Here is a 22,940-nt window from a genome sequence, read left to right as displayed (position 1 = left end):
ATCCCAGAAACAGATGCTTAGCTTCATTAGCTACTAGGGAAGTAAAAGTCAAAATCACAGAGAGGGACTACTTGACAGCCACCAGGAAAGGGGCAGTACGTGTTGGCAAGGAGGCAGAGATGCTGGCATCTCACACACTGCTGATGGCACGTGGAGTCCTGCAGCTGCTCTGGAAAGCAGTTTGCTTTAACTCGTTCAGTTAAACTCACCACATACCACAGCCATTCCACCCGTCCTGCACAAGGACCTGGGTGAGGGCCCTGGCTACCATGTGGGACCACCCGCATGAGGGAGGCCTCACCAGTGGTGGAGTGGTGCTGTGGTGCCTCCTCTTCTTTCACCTTCTATTTAAAAATAAAAAGGACAAAAGAGTGCACTGGAAACAGTGGGACTGTGCAGCCATGGAGCCCCAGTGATAACCCTGGCAGCAGTAAATAAATAAGTAAATAAATAAAGTGGATGCAACCCAAATGTCTGCCAACTGAAGAATGGACAGATGGTGGCATATCCATATAATAAAACATTAGTCATAAAAAGAAGACAGTGGTGCATGTGACAATACAGATACCCCGGAAGACTATTCTGCCAAGTGCAGGAGCCCAGCCACAGAAGAACACGTACTGTGAGATTCTATTCAGATGCAATGCCCAGCACAGGACAATCTGTAGACACAGATTAGCAGTGGCTAACGCACTAAGGAGTGGGAGTCGTGAAGACTGACTGTTAACTGATTTAGGGATGATGAAACATTCTGTAATTAGTGGTAGTGGTTGCATAACCTTGTGAATATACTCAAACCACTGACTTGTAAACTTTAAAAGAGTGAATTTTATGGCATATGAATGACATCTAAATAAAACTTCTTGACTTGAGAAAGAAAACACAATTTTAAAGGGTTCAAAAAGTTCCCTTTTCAAATGTCAGTCTCATTCTGGCACTTCTACTGTTGAGGTGAAAGCCACCTGCACCCTGTAAGCATCTGCTCACAACTGCCAAGATGGTTTTCTTTGTTCTCTTTCAGGAACATTACCTGGCAGCCATCCTGGTTAATCCACTTGTGCTGCACTTCATCTCTGGCAGCGTCACTGAGGCCAGCGTGATACGCAAGAGCGGCGAGACCATCTTTCTGCAGCGTGTCAGCCATTGTGTCACATTCGCGCCTGGAGAGGCAGTAAATTATCCCTGAGTCATCTGTCAAGAAGCCAATACACTATTGAGAAATGAGGACGCTTAACATAAATAACAACACAATTTACATTATGTTCTTAGAAATAAATGAACCACAAATAAATTTCCATAGCCCTCTTACAGTGAAGGGAAATTACACAGGCTGAATAGTTCATGTGCGCTAGAAATGAGGTCTGCCTTCATTCTGTCTGTTGCTCTGAAGGACACCTTAGTGGTTCTGGATGAGACCCAGGCTCTATTTTGCTTACGCTGGCTATAAAATGAGAAGGCACCCCATAAAAATTTGTAGGAAGCATAAGACAGTATACAAGCAAGGGCTTTAGGGTCAGCGAGATGGCTCATGGCTAGGGCCATGCCTTGCCATGGGTACCACCCAGGTTCCAGCCCCAGCACCACATGAGAGATGTATTGGCAGAGGGAAAAGGTCCAGGGCGGTGGTATCTCTCCTTTTGGTTTGTTTCTCTGCCTCTGAATGAACAGATAGTCCCAGACTGGTAAAATCATGCATGTTTGAGGTCTCTGTTTCACCAAGAAAAAAAAAGAAAAAGAAAAGGAAATGAGGGAGTATGGCAGTCAAAGTGCATGTGGCACGAAGCACAAGGATTGGCGTGAGCATACCAGTTTGAGCCCCTTGCTCCCCACCTGCAGGGAGTCGCTTCACAGGTGGTGAAGCAGGTCTGCAGGTGTCTGTCTTTCTCTCCCCTTCTGTCTTCCCTCCTCTCTTCATTTCTCTCTATCCTAACCAAAAAAAAAAAAAAAAACCCCAAAACAAAGGCAACAAAAAAAGGAAAATAAATAAGTATACAAAAAAATTAAAAAAAAGAATAACGAAAGATAAATGACAAGTCTTAGAGATGATTCTTCTCTGATTCAGTTTCTTTATGTGATATAAACAAGAAGTATACAAAAATTTCTGCCAATCATTTTAAAATTTATAAAAATTTTAATGTCCAACATGAGGAGAATAGCTAAGAAAGCAAAGAAATAAATAAAACTTGGGGGGACCAAGCGGTAGCTTAACAGTAGAGTGCACATGTTACCATGCTTGAGGACCTAGGTTCAGTACTCTGGTCACCGCCTGCAAGGGGGAAACTTTACACGCAGTGGAGCCATGCTGCAGGTGTTTCTCCATTTCTCTGTCTACCTCTATAAAGACAAAAAACATCATACAATTTCTGTAACTGTTAAAAAAATAAAGTTGTAGGGGGCCAGGTGGTGGAGCACCTGGTTAAGTGCTTACATCACAGTGCACAAGGACCCAGGTTCAAGCCCCTGGTCCCCACCTGCAGGGGGAAAGCTTCACGAGTGGTGAAGCAGGGCTGCAGGTGTCTCTCTGTCTCGCTCCCTCTGTATCTCCCCCTTCCCTCTCAATGTCTCTCTGTCTCTATCCAATAAATAAATAAATAAATAAATAAAGACAAAAAAAAAGGTTTTTTTTGTTGCTTCTAGGGTTATTGCTGGGGCTCAGTGACTGCACTGTGTATGAATGTACTGCTCCCACAGGCAATATATATATATATATATATTTGATAGGGCAGAGAGAAATGGAGAGAGGAGGGGAAGAGAGAGAGGGGGAGAGAAAGACAGACACCTGCACACCTGCTTCACCGCCTGTGAAGCTATTCCCCTGCAGGTGGGGAGCCAGGGGCTCAAACTGGGATCCTTGTGCTGGTCCTTGTGCTTTGTACTATGTGCACTTAACCTGGCATGACATCACCCAGCCCTAAAATAAAGACTTCTGTAATTGTTAAATGTTCTTTCAAGCTTTTGAAGAGGCATGGAGCAATGTTTGAGTTATGAAACAGGCTACGGGTAGAAACACTATGCATACAGCATGTCAAATGCATACAAAATGACTGAAAGGAGACAAACAAAAATGACCTTAGTGGAAGGCTTGTCTTCTGCTTCTTGTAGCCTTACACATATTTAACAAGTATTTACTATATATACTGTTGCTTTCATCTCCATTACTTCTTAATTAGAAAATCAAAGAAATTACAGAAAAGTCACCTCTTTTCCAGCAGTCAAAGGTACATACCACGCTGTTTAAAAGAGCCATCTGGGCGACAGGGGTCTGCAAATGACGCTGGTCTAACTGTGCATTGTTTGATTTGTCCAACTAAATTCACACACTTACTTATTATTATTATTATTATTTTAATTTTTTTGCCTCCAGGGTTATCTCTGGGGCTCAGTGCCTGCACTAGGAATCCAACGCTCTTGGAGGCCATTTTTCCCATTTTGTTGCCCTTGTTATCGTTGCTCTTGTTGTCGGATAGGACAGAGAGAATTTGCGACAGGAGGGTAAAACAGAGAGGGGGAGAAAAAGATAGACACCTGTAGACCTGCTTCACTGCCTGTGAAGCGACTCCCCTGCAGGTGGGGAGCTGCGGACTTGAAGCAGGGTACTTATGCCGGTGCTTAAGCTTCACGCCATGTGTGCTTAACCCATAGCACTACCGCTTGCCCCCCCCCACTGATTAAAAAAAATAGAGATATCTAACAAGGAAATTCTCCACAGAAAGAAAGATGAAAAAGGGGTTATACAGAAAAGTCATGAATTTCAGGATCTCATTTTAGTGAACACAACTAAGGCAGAGCTATGTAATTCATATACTGGTCGAAGCCCGAGGAAACACTGAAACCAAGAATTATAAGTGTGTAGGAGGGAGTATTTAATATTTTTTGTGAGGATTTATTGTTATCAAACTAAATGAGCTTTTACAATTTCCAGAACTGAGAGAGTTGTTATATTCTGCTCTATAAATAGTAATTGAATGAGGAAAGAAATGTTTAGTATGCAGTTTTACATATTCTATTAGGGAAGCAAGTCAAAATCTACTGAGTACTGTGGGACTAATAAGACGTTTCTCTATTACTTCCATGCAGAGCTTATCACACAGCTGTACTCACGTGGGTGGTGTTTTCTGATCCATTCTAGGCAATCAAATGCCACCTTTTTAGGCTTTTTTGGTAATACATAGTATTTTAGGTTATGTCTGTTAAAGCTCATGCTAAACCTGAAAGACATTCAAAACATACAATCGTTGTTAGAAAGAGAAAAACCAGTTTTTGCCACATTTGAAAATTAAACGCTGATTTTTGTACAATGCAAACCTATTTATCATGCTGTTTTGCACTGAATATGGTGACTGGCAGTTTATCATGGGACACACTGAGGCAGAAGTCAGGAGAAGGATTATAGAAAACAGCAAGAGGGAGGCAAGTCAGAAGCCCTAATTCTGAGAGCAGGCTGGTTAAAGCAGAGGCCAAGGAAGTACTACAAAGATTCAGCAGAGCACAGAGTAAGCCTACACACCACACTGCCAGCCACCGCTCTTCTCTAACTGAGTGTGTTCGAGGACTAGTGCAGGGCAGCGGAGAGCTGGGCTGCGGCCCGGCGCACTGTGCTTGGCTCTGTGCCCGAGCCAGGTGTGGGCTCCTTCCTCGCGGCTATTGTCTGGGTGCCCGCCGCTCCCTCCCACTTCCTGAGGGAGCGTTTCCTCTGCTCTTTTGTAGTTCAACCTCTTCTGTGAATTCTTCCTTTTTGTCTCCAAACATGTTCCAGGACCACTGATGCTAAGAATACAGCAGCTTCTCCTGGTGCTGTCCTCTGCTGCAGCTGGTACCCACCACTTGCCTCCTCCAACAGTGAGCTTGTGTCCCCGACCGGCTAGCCAAAAACCTAACTGCAGGTCTCAACACTTCCACTCTGACTTCTTGCCATTTTTATCCAACTACAATGATTTATTTATGTTTAAAGCTTGCACTTATTTCATGGGAGGTGAGACAGAGGCCAGAATGCCACTCTGGCCAGGCATGTGCATTGCCAGGGAAGGAACCTGGGGTCTCTGGCATGCAGGTCCCACACTCTACCACGGGGTCATCCCCTATTCCTACATTCATTTTCCTAGAGTTTCCAAAACTAAAGAGAGGAGAGGCAGCTGTCACAGGCCTGATGACCTTGAAAGTTCCGGAACCTCCACCGCCTCAGGTTCCAACTACCTCCAGAGTAAGGAGGGGAACTGCAGACAGCTCAAGCCTGGGCAGGCAAACGAAAACAAACAGCTTGAGAACACAATGACCCATGGGGAGGAGGGAAGCCAGGGAGCAACCACTGGCTTTCTTGGTATCAAAATTCAAGGGAGACAAGTCCAGGTGGGCCACTGCAGAATAAACCTGTTCAGTTTGAGGACCAAAGAAGGCCTCTCACACGCAGAGCGGACACTAGAGATAAGGCCACAGGTTCAGTGGTGATCCCACAGCTATCTCAGATATGATTGACTTCATTTTCAGGGGGTCCCTCCACCTCTGACTTTTTTTTTAAAAAATTATTTATTCCATTTTGCTGTCCTTGTTTTATTGTTGGTTATTATTGATGTTGTTGTTGGATAGGACAGAAAGAAATGGAGACAGGAGGGGAAGACAGAAGGGGAGAGAAAGACAGACACCTGCAGACCTGCTTCACTGCCTGTGAAGCGACTCCCCTGCAGGTGGGGAGCCGGGGGCTCGAACCAGGATCCTTACGCTGGTCCTTGCACTTTGCGCCACCTGCGCTTAACCCACTGTGCTCCTGCCTGACTCCCCCACCTCTGACTTCTATGGCTCCCTATTTACTCCTTAGGTGAGGTTGCCCCCACCCCACCCCACGCCACCCCACGCCACCCCACGCCACCCCACCCCACCCCACCCCGGAGTCTAGTTCTTCCCTTGCCCCCCTGCACCGTTTTCTTCACAAATCATTACTCTCATATTCCCTTAAGCTTTTGTTCAGATTTCTTGATTTGAGTGCAAAACCACACTTCCACTTCTTTCCAAACCAGCAGTCTCAGCTGGGTATCATACTGCTAGGACCATGTAAGGGTCCGCGAGAAGAGGCAATTTTAAAGGAACCATCTCTAGATCCTTATTCCTGAGGCTGATCTGGGAATGCCCCTGTAGTGGATAGCCTGCCAACAGCACTCCTTCCCTGTTTTTATTTTACAAAGGTCCCTTGCCTTCTAAAATCAGACAAATTGTACTTTTCACTAATTCTGAATTCTACTACCATGTATTTCCCAGAATGTAAAAGCCTCCAGAACACCAACAGAAACAAACTGAGTCTAGAGTGATGGGTGTGGGTGACACTTTCTATAATCAAGTACAAGAAATCTGTGATAGGACTTCATATCTTCAAGTGCTTCCAATCTTGCTGTTAACTATGAATCGGAACATTTGGGAGTATTCTGCCCTTCCCTGTGCTCTCCTTTCAGATGTACTGAGAGGGAGGTGTGGGAAGAGAAGATCTCCACTTTATGATGTGGCTTCTTTCATCCTGACTGTCAGAGAAAACATTAAGACTCTTTTGAGACTACAGCTGAACACCACTTCAAAACCATTCCTCTTATGATATCATTTTCATGCACAAAACACTCAGAGTACTTTAAGTGCTTGAAATAGCAGAAGAATGTCTAGCTGACTGTGACCAAGAAGGCAGCAGATACAAAGAGGATATAGCTGTGGACTATTTTGATCATGAGTTAATTATTTACAACCACTGCTCCAGCAAAGTTAGCTACACCCTGGGAAATTACGGTGTCAGAACTGCTCAGGACTTGGTCGATTCCAAATTATATTCCTCCATGAGGATAATTTCTGGAACCATCCGTTCCACTCTGGTTCCATGGCTGCCAGTTCTTAGCAACATCACCCCGCCAGATAGTCGTCGGGATGAGGCATCATCTAAGTTCATTTCCCACATCTATGCTTGACCGGACCTGCCAATATACGCGGATATCTTCGCCCACCCTGTCCAACGCTTGACGTCTCGTCACCCAATCTGGTCCCCTACGCCTACACTGAACTTCTCTGTTCCAGTCTCTTGGAAACAGAGCTGGCAGTCAGCTGAGGTCAAGAACAAACACCTCATCACAGACCCCTGCGAGCGTCAACCCGGCTTTGACCTGGCACGTTATGATTGGGCCCTCCTCAATCGCTATCGAACAGGCCATGGCCAGTGCGCTGCTATGTTCCATCGCTGGGGAGTCAGAGACGACCCGTACTGCCCCTGCGGCTACAGACAGACTATGACCCACATAGTCAACGACTGCCACCTCTCCAGATTCAAAAGAGGTCTCGAAACCTTACATCAGGCTCAACCTGACGCTGTTGACTGGCTACAGAAGAAGGACAAACGCTAGAAGAAGAAGAAGGACTAGGAGCGCTGACGATCATCTTGGGCCTATTGAATTTATCCAGAGCTGGCTGGGAAAGGTGCGAGAGCCTTCCTGAGGGTCCGTCACTAGAAATGCAATGCTGTGACGACAACACACAGGACAGGAACCACCTTGCTGCTGTCCCCACAGTTCACAGTACATCTTAGCTTCAGAATAACACTCTTTACATTTGCTAAAAAGAACCGTTGCTCAAAAAGAGACAATAACTTATGCTGCAGGAGTCAAACCTACTACATGGCTGACAGGAATGGAAAGTGATACAGCCACGCTGGAAAACAATCAGGCAGTGCAAAAGGGGGAAAGCGTTATCATATGACCTAGCAGTTCCAGTCCTGGAAATAGATCCAAGACAAGTAAGATGGGCAGGGGTAGACAGCATAATGGTTATGCAAAGAGACTCTCATGCCTGAGGCCCCAAATTCCCAGGTTCAATCCCCTGTAACACCATAAAACAGGGCTGAGCAGTGCTCTGGTTAAAAAAAGAAAGTTGGGCGGTAGCACAATGGGTTAAGCGCAGGTGGATCAAAGGACCAGCATAAGGATCCCAGTTTAAGCCCCCGGATCCCCACCTGCAGGGGAGTCGCTTCACAAGCGGTGAAGCAGGTCTGCAGGTGTCTTTCTCTCCCCCTGTCTTCCCCTTCTCTCTCCATTTCTCTCTGTCCTATCCAACAACGATGACATCAGTAACAATAGTAATAATAAAAAACAAGGGCAACAACAGGGAAAATAAATCAAAAAAACTAATAAATTATATTAATAAATAAGAATGAATTATATTAACAAATAAATGTAAAAATTAAATAAAAATAAAAAAAGAAAGGGAGTTGGGCAGTATCACAGAGGGTCACACATGGCATGAAGCGCAAGGACTGGCGTAAGGATCCTGGTTCGAGCTCCCCGCTCCCCACCTGCAGGGGAGTCGCTTCACAGGCGGTGAAGCAGGTCTGCAGGTGTCTTATTTTTCTCTCCCCCTCTCTGTCTTCCTCTCCTCTCTCCTTTTCTCTCTGTCCTATCCAACAACAATGACATCAATAACAAGAACAATAATAACTACAATAACAAGAACAAAAATAACAATAAAGCAAGGGCAACAAAAAGGAATAAATAGAAAGAAAGAAAGAAAGAAAGAAAGAAAGAAAGAAAGAAAGAAAGAAAGAAGACACACACACAAGACAAATAAGACAAGTGAAAACATGACAGGGCCATGTGGTGGAACACCTGGTTAAGCATCCACATTACAGTGCGTGAGGACACAGGTCCAAGCCTCCAGTCCCCACCTACAGGAGGAAAGCTTCACAAGTGGAGAAGCAGGGCTGCAGGTGTTTCTCCTCTTTCCCTTTTATCTCCTCCCCCTCAATTTATCTCTGTCCCTATCCAATAATAAATAAAAATATAAAAGAAAAATAAACAAATGAAAACATGTCCACACAAAACCACGAGTACTCAAAACAGCATTATTTGAAGGGGCCAGGTGGTGGCACACCTGGTTGACTGCACGTTACAATGCACAAGGCTGCAGCGGGTTAAGCGCAGGTTAGGCGCTAAGCTCCAGGACCGACATAAGGATCCCGGTTCGAGGCCCCGGCTCCCCACCTGCGGGGGAGTCGCTTCACAGGCGGTGAAGCAGGTCTGCAGGTGTCTGTCTTTCTCTCCCCCTCTCTGTCTTCCCCTCCTCTCTCCATTTCTCTCTGTCCTATCCAACAACGACTACAACAATAACTACAACAATGAAACAACAAGGGCAACAAAAGGGAATACGTAAATATTAAAAAATAAATTTTTTTTTTAAAAAAAAAGACAGCGTGTCAGATTATTCATGTCAATGGAAGAGCTAGAACAGGCCAGGTCAGTGGTTAAAGGGCGGCATCTGCCTAGGGAGGGTGTGTTGGGGTTGGGGGTGCTTAAGGGAAAAGGGAGTGACTAGATGGATACTGGCTTTCTTTCGTGAGGGTGATGAAAATATTGTAAAATTGATTATGGTGATGACTCCACTGAGATTATAGCCCCAATAAATGAGTTAATTCTATGGCATGTGAACTCTATTGCAATAAAGGTCTTTGAAAAACATCTGGCATATGATCACTGCTTTCCTTCAGTTTGTGACATATCTGAAAATGTTCATTAGTTTCTTTGACTAAAAATAATAATGTGACATGAGATTAGGACATGAAGTTGTAGATCTCAGATCCAATTAAAACCAAAACAAATTTCCCTATTGCAAAAGGGTCGCTAAACTAACTAAAAGCAGAGCTTACAGTTTGTCATGGTGAAAACGTTAAAATCCCTTAGAGTTTATTTCACATAACAGATCTCACTTGGCCTGTGAAAAAAATGGCATTTTCAGAATTACCAGCTATTCAAACCAGAGGATTAGAGAGATAGCATAGCGGTTGTGCACCAGATTTTCAGGCCTGAAGTCCCAAATATAACCCCCCAGAGCTGAGCAGGGCCCTGGGGTCTCTTGTGAAAATACATGGAATCTTTAAAGTAATAAAGCAAAACACAAATATCCTAGTAAAAGACAGCTCCGATGGTGGATGGGCAAGTGTGGCATGCTCACACAATGAAGCACTATACAGTCAGAAAACGGAATATGGGAGCCAGGCCACTTCTGGGTGGCTGTAGAAAGAGGCCAGACACACTGGGGGTGACGGGGGTGGGGGGAATGGGGAGATATTGCAAATCAGCACTAGTTTTTTTTTCCAGGGCGATGAAAACCTAGGCTTTGATATGTGGATGGCTACAGAATTTTTCAAAAATGTCAAAGCTTAGTCCTGGGAGGTGGCTCTGTGTTAAGAGTGGCGAATACAAAAGCACAATGTCCCAAGTTGGATTCCCAGCACTGCATGTGCCAGAGTGATGTTCTGGGTTTCTCTCTTGCTAATAAAACCATTTAAAAAAATGCCAAAACCGACAGTAAAGTTTGATCTGTAGATGGGTGAATTTAATGGTGTCAATTATAAATTTACTAGAAGTTTTATTTTTTCATCTGTTGGGCCTTGCACAAGTGCAATTTCACTGCTCTAGACACCACCCCCCCCCCCCCGCCCCAGAAAGACACAGACACAGAGAGCTTCCTGTTGTATGTGGGGGGCTTGACCATGGGCTGTGCACATGGCAAAGTAAGTGCTTCCCAGGTGAGCTCTATCGCCAGCCAAAAGCCTTGAATAACCTTTTTTAAAGCTTTGGATAACACTGTATCTTGACTAAGAGATGTTACCATTAAGTGGCAAATATTATCAGGTTCAGGGTGTCAAACTCATGTCACATTAAGTGATGTGTCAGGAAATGGAGTCAATTTGTGTTTACCTCATGTTGCTTTTGGAACTGAGAATAGTTGTCATGGGGATGTGTGTTACTATACAGTTTACAAAATTATTTTTATATAAGAAAATAATTCTAATTTGACTGATTGTTTTGGCAAATTTGATTATGTAATATCACTTGCCATTTTCTGACAAAGCTAATCTGTTGTCAAAGTTTTTATGGGAGGAAGCTTCAAAAGCAGAGCTACAGGTCTCTCACCTTTTCTATCATCCCTTCTCAATTTTTATCTCTATCCAATAAATAAAGTAATTTATAAAAAAAATGTATGCAGGGCAGGGGGAAGTGATAGCAAAGTGGTTATGCAAAAGACCTTCATGTCTGAGACTCAAGGCCCCAGGTTCAGCCCCTCGCACCAGCATAAACAGAGCCGAGCAGTGCAAGCACACACACCTACATACTGGGAGGCGGGGAGGTGGCACACCAGGCCTGCATGCCTGAGCTCCTGAAGGTGCCAAGTTTAACCCCAGGCACCGCCATATGCTAGAACTGAGTAGCGTTATGGTCTCTCGCATGAAAATACATCAATCTTTGGCAGTGGTGGTGGTGGTGGGGATGTCTGGTGGGGGGCAGGTGGTTCAGCAGGCAGAGCACAGGACTTTCACGCACGATGTCCTAGGCTCAAGACCCTGCTCCATATGGGGCCAGCAGGTGGCTCACCTGGTTGAGTGCACACATTATCATGCATGAGCATCCAGGTTTAAGCCCTGGGTTACAACATGGGAGAGTCTAGAAGGGGGAAGCTTCAAGAGCAGTGCTTCAGTCTGTCTGTCTTCCACCAACTTCTCGCCCCCATCTAGAAGAAAGAAAGGGGGGAGGGCACTGCAAGGAGCAATGGAGATACTGAGGCCCAGTGATATCCCTGGTGGCATAATGATAATAACAACAGTAATAATTCTTAAGCATGAATTTTGAACATGTAATTTAGTGATAGAACTTTTTAAATTAGTTCACATATCAGGATGAATTGAGTCAGTTCACATTTCTTATTTTTATAGCTGTGACACTGAAAAATGTTGCTCACAAAAACATGAGGGCTGGAATGGAAGGCATTTATTGTAGCAGTAACACTCAATTATCTGAATTCCTTCTGATATATATATGCCAACCTTACATAGTGATCTGTCATCAAAAATTATTTTTAATGACCTGTCAGCTGACGACTCAGTTAGGTCTTCCAAATTTTGTGGAAAGCAAAGAATTGGAAACCATCTGACTGTCAAAATAAGCCAGGTCATTAGTTACTCACTTTAGTTTTTCTGGGAAATATGCTCTAAAAAAGCTTGGTTAGTACTGATCTAATAACAATTACATTTTCCTTTTACTCTCATACCTAAATGAATCTTTTTTTTTTTAAAGCTTTTTATTTTCTTTTTTAGATCTTATTTATTATTGGATATAGACAGAGAGAAATTGAGAAGGGAGAGGGAGGTAGAGATGGACAGAGACAGAGAGACACCTGCAGCTCTACTTCCCACTTGTCAAGCTTTCCTCCTCCAAGTGGGGAGCAGGGGCTTGAACTAGGGTCCCTGTGCACTGTAATGTGTGTGCTTAACCAGGTGCAACACCACCTGGCCCCACCTAAATGAATCTTAAGTCCAACATATCTGGATGAACTGGGGGATCAAAATACTACTAGGTCAGCATAGCTTTCCTAAGTTAGCAACTGGATGAGAGCCTTCTGGTCTCTCTGGGCTGTAAAGCATGGCCTTGCCTCCTCGGCTGCCCTACCATGTTTTTTGTTTTTTGTGGATTATGCTTCTTAAAAAATAACCCTTGGAAACTGGGAAATGTTAATGCATGTACAAACTATTGTATTTGCTGTTCAATGTAAAACATTAATTCCCCAATAAAGAAATTAAGAGCTGGTTCAGTGGTTAGAGCACATGTGTTGCATGTGTGAGGCTCTAGGGTTACTCCTCCCCCATCACTGCACTCGGGTTTCTCTCTGTCATATTTAAGGTTGAAGCTGGGCAGACAGCATAGTAGCAGGACTCCAAGGGTGAGGTTCTAATCCTTGGTACTGCTAATGCCAGTCCTTCTCTTTCTCATTAATGAATTGTTTTTAAAAGCATATTATTATTATCTATCTCTTTTTTTTTTTTTTTTTTTTACTGCAGCACTGTTCAACTCTGGCTTTTGGTAGCAGTGGGGATTGAACCTAGGACTTTTGGCATGAAAGGCTTTTTGCATAACTGTCATGCTATCTCCCAGCCCTAATAACTAAATGTTTAAAGCAGTATTTAAGCTACTGGGCTGCTGGGCTGGTAGTATAGCTCATGCGTGCTGGCTAGTTCACTGACACAAGTGGTGAGCGCCTCTAGGTAAGCGCACACATTACCAAGTGCAAGGCCCAAGATTCAGGGCCCTAGTCCCACCTGCAAGAAAGCTTCATGAGTGGTGAAGTAGTGCTGGAGGCATCTCTTTTCTCTTTCCCTCTCTATATTCCATTCCCCTCTCAATTTCTGGCTTCATCCAATAAAATAAATATATATATTAAAAAGTTATTAAAAAAAAAAACCCAAAATTTGGCCTGGAGAAATGAAGTCCTGGTGACTGGGACAGAGGGGACAAAATGGCAACAAAATGGGGCGTGGGTGGGAATGGCCTCCAGGAGCAGTGGATTTGTAGTACAGGCACCAAGCCCCAGCGATAACCCTGGAGGCAAAAAAAAAAAATACACACACACACACACACACACACACCTGCATGCCTAAGTGGTGTCAGGACCTCTTGTGGGCATAATACTCTGCCAGCCAAATTCTGATTCTGTCTATATTGAGAGATAAGAGGAAGGAAACACATATACTGGCCCATCATCCAGCCAAGCCCCTTGATGCTTTCATGTGATGCTGGAAGTGGACCCCAGGGCTTCACACATGTAAGGTGTGCACTGGAACTACTGAGCAAAGTCCTAGGCCTCTTGTTAAAATTCTTTGAGGAGTCAGGCAGTAGCACAGCTGGTTAAGCACACATGGTGCCAAGCGCAAGGACCGGCGTAAGGATCCTGGTTCGAGCCCTTGTCTCCCCACCTGCAGGGGAGTCGCTTCACAGGCGGTGAAGCAGGTCTGCAGGTGTCTGTCTTTCTCTCCTCCTCTCTATCTTCCCCATCTCTCTCCATTTCTCTCTGTTCTAACGACGACAACAATATAACAACAGCAATAATAAAAAACAAGGGCAACAAAAGGGAAAATAAATATTAAAAAATAAATAAAAATTCTCTGAGGAATGTGTGTCCAAAGAGAGTGTGAAGACTGTTGTCTTGGTTGCCTGCACTCATCCTTTAAACATCCCAAACTCCATACGTCCAATCAAATCCATCACTCAAGCACACGCCCCCACCCATCCCTGCATTTCCAGAAACGGTCATTGGTCACCTAGCCAGGCTGTCCACCTTTCTCCCGCCACGAGTAGCCAGAGCGGTTGGTGTGATGCTCTTTGAATCTGCTCCTTTCTCATCTGCACCACCATTGTCTCTGGGAGATGAGAGGGGTCCTAAAGGGCTGTCCTTCTCCTTCACTGGCAGGAACACGCACTTCAGACCACATCACTTCCCAAACCAAAAGGTCTGCTGCAAACAAGCTAATTCTAAGACTGTGAGAACTGTGGTTGGTGGCTATCACTGGAGTTGCGAGGGTGGGGACACAGAACTTGGGTGGTGGGAGCAGTGTGGAACTATGCCCTGTAATCTTATCATCTTGCATTCCACTACTAATTACAAAAAACAATTTTAAAAGTCTGCTGACTGAAGCCCCACGACTTGCCCATCAAGATGTGCAAGGCCCTCCACCAGCTGGCCTCAGGCCCCTCTCCCAGCAGGGCATTCATCTGCTGGACTAGTCACCTAAAGCCTGACCTACACTCTGCTGCCAGCAAGCTTAGCCGAGTGCTCAGCTCTGCCTGCTAACGGCCCACTCATCCACCTCTTCACGTCCAGCAGGACACGAGGGGCCAGGAAGGCAGGTCAGCAGCAGAGGACGTATCCAAAGTTCAACTGCTCGATTGCACAACAGCAAAGGCAAGAACAGAACATCAAGGAGGGCCACTCCAATCTCTCCCTCTCTCACAAAGGAAAAGATAAGCAGTGTTGATGTGGATGTAGGGGAAATCCCAGCCCTCACACATTGCCGTAGGCAACGTGAAATGGCGCAACTGCTTCAGAAAACAACCTGGAAGCTCTTCAAGAGGTTAAGCGTAGCTGCCATATGACCCCAAAATTCCATCCCTAGGTGTACACCCCAGAGAAATGAGAATGTGTCCACACAACAACTTTACACAACTGCTCACAGCAGTACTACTCACAAGTGCCCCAAGTGGAAACAACTCAAATAGCTAACATATGATAAGGAGATGACAAAAAGGACGCGTCTGTGATGGAATATTGTTCGGCAATGAAAACGATGAGGTACTTATGTGTAGAACATGGATGAGTCCTAATGAAGAGTTTAGTCACATGAAATCCAGATGGGCACAAATCTACAGAGAAGCAGCAACTGGTTAGGGACAGAGAGGGTATGAAGAAGAGGACGGCTGGGGAGTCGGGTGGTAGCGCAGTGGGCTAAGTGCACGTAGCGCAAGGCACAAGGACCGGCAAGGATCCCGGTTCGAGCCCCCAGCTCCCCACCTGCAGAGGAGTCACTTCACAGGCGGTGAAGCAGGTCTGCAGGTGTCTGACTTTCTCTCCCCCTCGGTCTCCCCTCCTCTCTCGATTTCTCTGTGTCCTATCCAACAACAACGATAACCGTAAGGCTAAGGCAACAAGGGCAACAAAAAGGGAGAAAAAATAGCCTCCAGGAGCAGTGGATTCACCGTGCAAACACTGAGCCCCAGCAATAACCCTGGAGGCAAAAAAAAAAAAGAAGAGGACGGCTAATGGGCATGGAGTTTCTTCTACATAAAAAAGAAAGAAATGGGAGTCGGGCAGTAGTGCAGCAGGTTAAGCATATGTGGCATAAAGCGCAAGGACTGACATAAGGATCCTGGTTCCAGCCCCGCCTCCCCACCTGCAGGGGAGTCGCTTCACAAGCGGTGAAGCAGGTCTGCAGGTGTCTGTCTTTCTCTCTCCCTCTGTGTCTTCCCCTCTTCTCTCCATTTCTCCCTGTCCTAACCAACAATGACGACATCAGTAACAACAATAATAAAAAAATAACAAAGGCAACAAAAGGGAATAAATAAATAAATAACCCAGGTTCAACCCCCCCCCAGGCCCCACCTGTAGGGGGAAAGCTTCACAAGTGGTGAAGCAGTGCTGCAGATGTCTCTGTCTCTCACCCCATCAATTTCTGGCTATCTCTATCCAATAAATAAAAAGATTACAATAAAAAATAAGAAAAAAGAAAGAAAAACCACAGCATTACATGTTTAGGTGAATTTTATGGTATGTAGATTAATTATATGCCAATATAGCTGCTTAGCTAGTTTTAAAAGACCACTTACCACACATAGCCTGTCTCCTTTATATATAAACCCTGTCTGGGAGTCGGGCTGTAGCGCAACGGGTTACACGCACGTGGCGCAAAGCACAAGGACCCACATAAGGATCCCGGTTCGAACCCCGGCTCCCCACCTGCAGGGGAGTCGCTTCACAGGTGATGAAGCAGGTCTGCAGGTGTCTGTCTCTCCCCTCTCTGTCTTCCCCTCCTCTCTCCATTTCTCTCTGTCCTACCCAACAACGACAACAACAATAATAATAACTACAACAATAAAACAACAAGGGCAACAAAAGGGAATACATAAATAAATAAATAAAAGGGAAAAAAAAGCCGCTCCTATAAACCCTGTCTGACCCCTGCTCTTTGAGATAGTTGTGCCTAAGATTAACTATAACTTTGAGTGCCAGCTAATCTTGCTTTCCTGAGTTGTTGCTGCCACAATCTGCATTTCTAATCAGCACCTACTTGCTCTGCAATTATTCAAAGGGGTCCCGAAAACCAGACTGCTTGGGTCAAGTCCTCATGCTAACATCTGCTAGGCATATTTCCTTGTCTAATTATTGTAACTACTATTGCCACCACCATAGCTACTGCTGAGGTTTGGTGCCTTCACAATGAATCCATCATTCCTAGTGACTTCCCTCATTTATTTATCTATTTTTGGCAGGGACAGAGAGAACGAGAGGGGGAGAAAGGGGGAGAAAAAGAGACACCTGCAGCACTGCTCTACCACCCCTGAAGGCTTCCCCTTCCTGGTGGGGACGAGGGACTTGAATCTAGGGAACATGGAGCATGGTAACATGTGTGCTCTGAGCGCAACACTGTCTGCCCCCTTTTCTAAGTTATTTCTGTGTCTCAGTGTCTTCATCCAAAAGTAAAGGAGATATGAATTACCCATCCCATCAAACTTGTGTGAACAGGGGGTAGATAGCATAACAGTTATGCAAAGAGATTCTCATGCCTGAGGCTCTGAAGTCCCAGGCAAGTCCCAGGCTTAATCCCCCAACACCACCATAAGCCAGAGCTGATTAGTGCTCTGGGAAAAAATGCTGTGTGAACAAATGAGTTCACACAAATAATGCCAAGAATAGTGTTTGGCACACTGTATATGTTAGATATGTAAGTGTCAGCTATTATTATTGTTTAACAGTTAGATTTCTATGTCTCTTTTTTCCTCAGTTCATATTTTAAGGTCCCAAGGGAAAGGAATAAGGTCTATTTTTAATTTTTATTTTATTTCTAACTTTTTAACTTTATTATTTTTTATATTTACTTATTGAATAAAGACAAAGTGACATTAAGAGAGAAGAGGCAGATAGAGAGGGAGAGAGACAGAGACACTTGCATGAATACAAGCTTCACCAGTCGTGCAGCTTTCCCCCTGGGGGCTTGACTCTGGGTCCTTGTGCACTGTACTGTGTGCTCAACCAGGTGCACCTCTGCCCACCACCTAAGGTCTTTTTTTTTAATCCATTCTTCCATTTCTCAAGGAGGGATATTGTCACAGACTGGCAGTAGGAGATGAGCAGGGAATCAGGCAAATTTAATCCAAATGAGGTGTCCATTGGCATAAAAGATCAGGAATACAGTGCCAGAGAGTGTTAGCTAAGAACTTCCACTAGGGGATTTATACCTTCCCAAGTACAGAAATCTTAAATACATAAGTGAGTCTACAGGCCTGCCCAAGCTTTCACATCTTATGCACATGATCAAACTCCCCCCATATTTCATTTCATGTTCACTCTCATTGAGAGCCAGTTAAGTACCAGACACCACAGGCTAGACCCAGGAAGTAACCAACTCTGAAGCTTGCCTGAAGATCTCTTCATACTACCAGGAAAAGGCTTAACGACGTCTGCCTCTAGGTGTATTTGCATGCTATTTACTCAAACAACATTCACAATTCTAAACTTCTAAGAAGTTTTTCAGCATAACTGGAGTTATTAAAAATAACCAGGGTAGCTCAGGGGTTAGAACACTCCCTACAAGAGGTCCTGCCTACAATTCCTGGCAAATATACCAGTTACTATGGGCATTTGGCAGTTAACATTACTGATCTAAAAAAAGAACAGCACATTGGATCTGGCATAAATTGACGGAATAAAGCTTAACGACACTGCCTATATTTAAAGTGGCATACTTTCACAAAGCAATGTACAAGTAAACTTCTATCATATAAGATGGCAACTAAAAATGTAAGTATTATCATATAATACACATATATCACTATGTATGCCAATTATGGATACAAAAAAAATCACTTTTTTTCACCCTTCTACATGTGAGAGTAGATACTCCATCAGAAATTTTGTGATCTCTCTCTCACACACACACAACACTGGGGATTCTAAAGTCTTGTGTTCAGAGTTTGCAATGGCCTTCGTGGCTCTGTTCATCAAATGACATCCATGCTTTCCACCAGAACTCTTCAATGACGTTCAGGAACCCCTCAACCATGTTTACCGGTCCAGATATAGACCAGTATGTGGAAAGTCAGCTTATTGTCTTTATTTCCAAATGAGCCAAAATATGCTTTCAAGTTTTCTGCTACTGCAGTAGACATTACTGCCTTAGACATTTTTCAGTAGTCAACGAGAAGGGAAACTATTCTGGCCATGGTGCACGACAGACAGCCAAGCAGTCCCTGCAGAGTGTAAGAACACAAGGAGTATCTACAAGTCACTCAGCACAGCCGTACACTGTGGGTATTTTTTAAATTAAAGTTTATTTATTTATTTCCCCTTTTTGTTGCCCTTGTTTTTTATTGTTGTTGTAGTTATTGTTGTTGTTATTGATGTCGTCATTGTCAGATAGGACAGAGAGAAATGGAGAGAAGAGGGGAAGAGAGGGGGAGAGAAAGACAGACACCTGCAGACCTGCTTCACCGCCTATGAAGCGACTCCCTTGCAGAGCCGGGGGCTCGAATCAGGATCCTTATGCCAGTCCTCGTGCTTCACGCCACATGCGCTTAACTGGCTGCTCTACTGCCCGACTGCTTAAAGTTTGTTTTTTTTTTTAAATTATCTTTTTATTTACTTATTGGAGACAGCCAGAAATCGAGAGGGAAGACGGTGATAGAGAGGAAGAGTGAGATAGACAACTGTAGCCCTGCTTCACCACTTGGAAAGCTTTCCCCTTGCAGGTGAGGACCAGGGGCTCGAACCTGGGTCCCTGTGCACTGTAACCTATGCGCTCAACCAGGTGCACCAACACCCAGGCCCCACCATGGGTATTTTTAATGGCACTTTGTGTTATGGAATGATCATGGATTTAATGGCAACAAGAAACACTTTGCTTTTGAGATAATGCAAAATGAAAATGCTGCTACAAGTTGTTTCTGGACTGTTTTCACTACTGAGATTTGCATATAACCGAGATTTCAGGAGAAAATGACAGAGTGGGGTTATCTGTTCATTTCATGGAGTGTACTCTATGACACACAGAAGCCAAAAGGAGATAAATAAAGCTGACTTTTTTTTGAGGACTGGGCAGGGATCAATAGGTCATGCATGAAGCTTATCCTTACTTCTAAAATAGATGCTGGGATAGTTTTAATATTAGTAAAGAAAAGCCCCGGAGTTGGGGAGGGGTTGGGTGGTAGCGCAGTGGGTTGAGCGCACATGGTGCAAAGCGCAAGGACGGGCTTAAGGATCCCGGTTCAAGCCTCAGCTCCCCACCTGCAGGGGAGTCACTCCACAGCGGTGAAGCAGGTCTGCAGGTGTCTGTCTTTCTCTCCCCGTCTCTGTCCTCCCTCTGTCTCTCCATTTCTCTCTGTCCTATCCAACGACAACATCAACAACAATAATAACTACAACAATAAAACAACAAGAGCAAGAAATGGGAAAATAAATAGTAAAAAATAATAAAGAAAAGAAAAGCCCTGGCGCTCTGGCTCCAGACTTTTGCTGCACATCGAAGCTTCTTCGTATTCTTTAAAGTGTACTGGCACGCAGCCTGCCAGCTCTGATCTCACTGACGTGAGTGAATCCAGATTTCTGAAGCTCTGGGATAGGGAGACAGCAGGGTGGTTAAGCAAAAGACTTACACCGGAGGCTCTAAGGTCCAATGTTTAATTCCCAGCACCACCATAAGCTACAGCCGATCTTTCTGTCTGTGTCTTTCCTTCCATATCTCTCTCATTAAAGTAAAATTAAATAAATAAAATAAATAGAGAGATTTTTGAAGTGGGAACCACTGTCCCAGGGCTTTAAGCTTCCTGGCGTGTGACGTGTACCAACTTACACCTGAGGAGTGAGAATCTTCAGCTGTGTGAGGATATCCTTCTGCACCCTGGGGTTAGCTGTGGCGGTAAGAGCCATCACTGGAACAGAGGGAAACTTCTGTCGAAGCATATTCATCCTTTTATAGTCTTGACGAAAATCATGTCCCCACTAATTGGAAAAGAAGAATGCTATATTTAAATAGTTATTTATCTGGAGCTAGAGGGATAGTTCTCTGGGTAGGATACCATAAAAGCTGCGTAAGCTCCACACCCATGGGATGTCAGAGCACCAGGGGCAGTTCTGGTCCTGTGGCATCCTTCCTTATTTATCTAAATGAAGAAAGCAGGCCAGGAACAATACATGCATGAGAACTTTCCTCACTCTTTTTTTAATTTAATTTATTTATTCCCTTTTGTTGCCCTTATTGTTTTATTGTTGTAGTTATTATTGTTGTTGTCGTTGTTGGATAGGACAGAGAGAAATGGAGAGAGGAGGGGAAGACAGAGAGGAGGAGAGAAAGATAGACACCTGCAGACCTGCTTCACCACCTGTGAAGCGACTCCCCTGCAGGTGGGGAGCCGGGGTTCGAACCAGGATCCTTATGCGGGTCCTTGTGCTTTGCGCCACCTGCGCTTAACCCGCTGCGCTACAGCCCGACTCCCCTTTCCTCACTCTTAAGATGTACTTATTTAACAAGAGACCACCAGAACATCACTCTGGCATATACAGTCCCAGGGATCAAACCCGGGACATCACATGTGCAAACCCTGCACTCTACCACTTAGCCACCTCCCGCCCCGGAGAATGCTCTGTAGATTTATTCAAATATTGCTAATATGAAAAGGAACTACTCCTTATGTAAAAAACAAACAGTATGAGAACAATTCACTCAATCTTGTCCCTCCTCAGTTCTGAAAATATTTGCAGGTAGGAGTATAAGTTACTATTTCAGGACAAAAAAGAGGGCAGCCAGAAACAGTTCAGCTGGCAGAACACTGGACTTTATGCCCGCGGTTCTGGTCAGATGTCTGGGTGGTGTATATTCTCCCTCAGTGAAACTAATACTTACGTGTGACTTTTAAAAAGTATCTGTTAAAAACAAAACAAAACAGTATTTACCTGGCTGACACAATGCGCTTCATCAATAACAAAACGGGCCAACAGCTTCCTCTCATAGAGATTCTCCAGGGTAGAAATCAGCCGGTTACTAGCACACACCTATACAAAAATGGATTAGTTGCAGACATTTTGAAGCATTAAGTTCATGTTATTTTTAAATATTTATTTATTAACATGAGGTACAAGTAAAGGGAGAGCCAGAGCACCACTCTGGGACATGTGACTCTAGATACTGAACTCAGGGCCTCATGTTAAGTCCAAAGCCCTATAGCCACTGTATCACCTCCTGGGTCATCATTTTAAAACATTGAAACACCATGTCACCTTGAGGATCCTGTCATCTTAAAGCTCCACTATAACTTCAGGTATAGAAAAACCACAAGATAATAATGGTTCTTATTTCAATCTATGCAAAGAATTAGCAGGTGCAATAGGAAGCAGGAAATCAGACAATTTCATAGGTTCATCCACACTCAGCAATTTATGTACACTTCTGATATAATGCCTTTAATGTGTGCTACATTACACTGGTGTGCGTTATGTATGTGTGTACACGTTTACAGTTTATAACTCTGCTCATGGTCTGGAAACAATGACACCCCAGCAGAAATGACCATATCTAGTATCCACATCTTGACATAGACATGCCAAGGAAGTTATGCAGTGGTGAAGGACAGGTCCTAAGTTCAACTCCTGACACCATATATGCCAGAGTAATGTTCTTCTGTTCTCTCTGTTAATAGATAAAACCTAAAACAAAACAAAACAAAACAAAAACCAGAGAGGCCAGTTTGTTGAGTACCCCATAGCCAATACTAGGACACAAAATAAGAGTGCCAACTAAATTAGAATAATGGTCACTTGGCATTCACTAAAGGGGAACCCTAACCAAGTGGTAAAGATGATGAATAAAGTCCGATGAGTAACAGGATACTGTCTCAGAGTATCCCACAATTATTTTGCCTAATCACAAAGGCAAAGTAAAGTAAATTGATGCAGGAAATCAGATACCACCTTAACCAGGTGATCACAGTTCATTAGTATTTTCAGAACTTAGCAATGTCACACTTCATGACTGGGATCACTTACTGCCTAGATGAAAACCATGATTCTAAACAAGAGGAAATGAAAGATAAACTCAGAGGGAGGGATTACCTAGAACAACTGGTACCATGGTCTGGGTGGTGGCATAGTAAATAAAGTATTGAACTTTTGATGAATAAACAAATCTTAAAAAAATTAGTAAAACAGGGAGTTGGGTGGTAGCGCAGTGGGTTAAGTGCACATGGCACAAAGCCCAAGGACTGGCGTGAGGATCCCGATTCAAGCCCCTGGCTCCCCACCTGCAGGGGAGTCGCTTCACAGGTGAAGCAGGTCTACAGGTGTCTTTCTTTCTCCTTCTCTGTCTTCCCCTCCTCTCTCCATTTCTCTCTGTCCTG

The 22,940-nt window shown here is 44.2% G+C and overlaps 1 protein-coding gene across 1 annotated transcript in view; it reads right to left on the bottom strand.

Moving 5' to 3' along the window:
* Positions 1-22,940, bottom strand: part of BLM (BLM RecQ like helicase) — an 88,713-nt gene that overhangs the window by 33,746 nt on the left and 32,027 nt on the right. The window contains exons 11-14 of the mRNA XM_060179616.1: positions 21,502-21,600; positions 20,402-20,550; positions 4,102-4,208; positions 1,031-1,191 (exon numbers count right to left, since the gene is read on the bottom strand). Of these exons, the coding sequence (XP_060035599.1) occupies positions 1,031-1,191; positions 4,102-4,208; positions 20,402-20,550; positions 21,502-21,600 (516 nt within the window). The remainder of the gene's footprint in view (positions 1-1,030; positions 1,192-4,101; positions 4,209-20,401; positions 20,551-21,501; positions 21,601-22,940) is intronic.

This window comes from Erinaceus europaeus, chromosome 20 (assembly GCF_950295315.1).
Source record: "Erinaceus europaeus chromosome 20, mEriEur2.1, whole genome shotgun sequence".
Classification (NCBI taxonomy): domain Eukaryota; kingdom Metazoa; phylum Chordata; class Mammalia; order Eulipotyphla; family Erinaceidae; genus Erinaceus; species Erinaceus europaeus.
The sequence above is the reverse complement of the archived record's forward strand: the minus strand, read 5'-3'. Positions and strand labels throughout refer to the sequence as shown.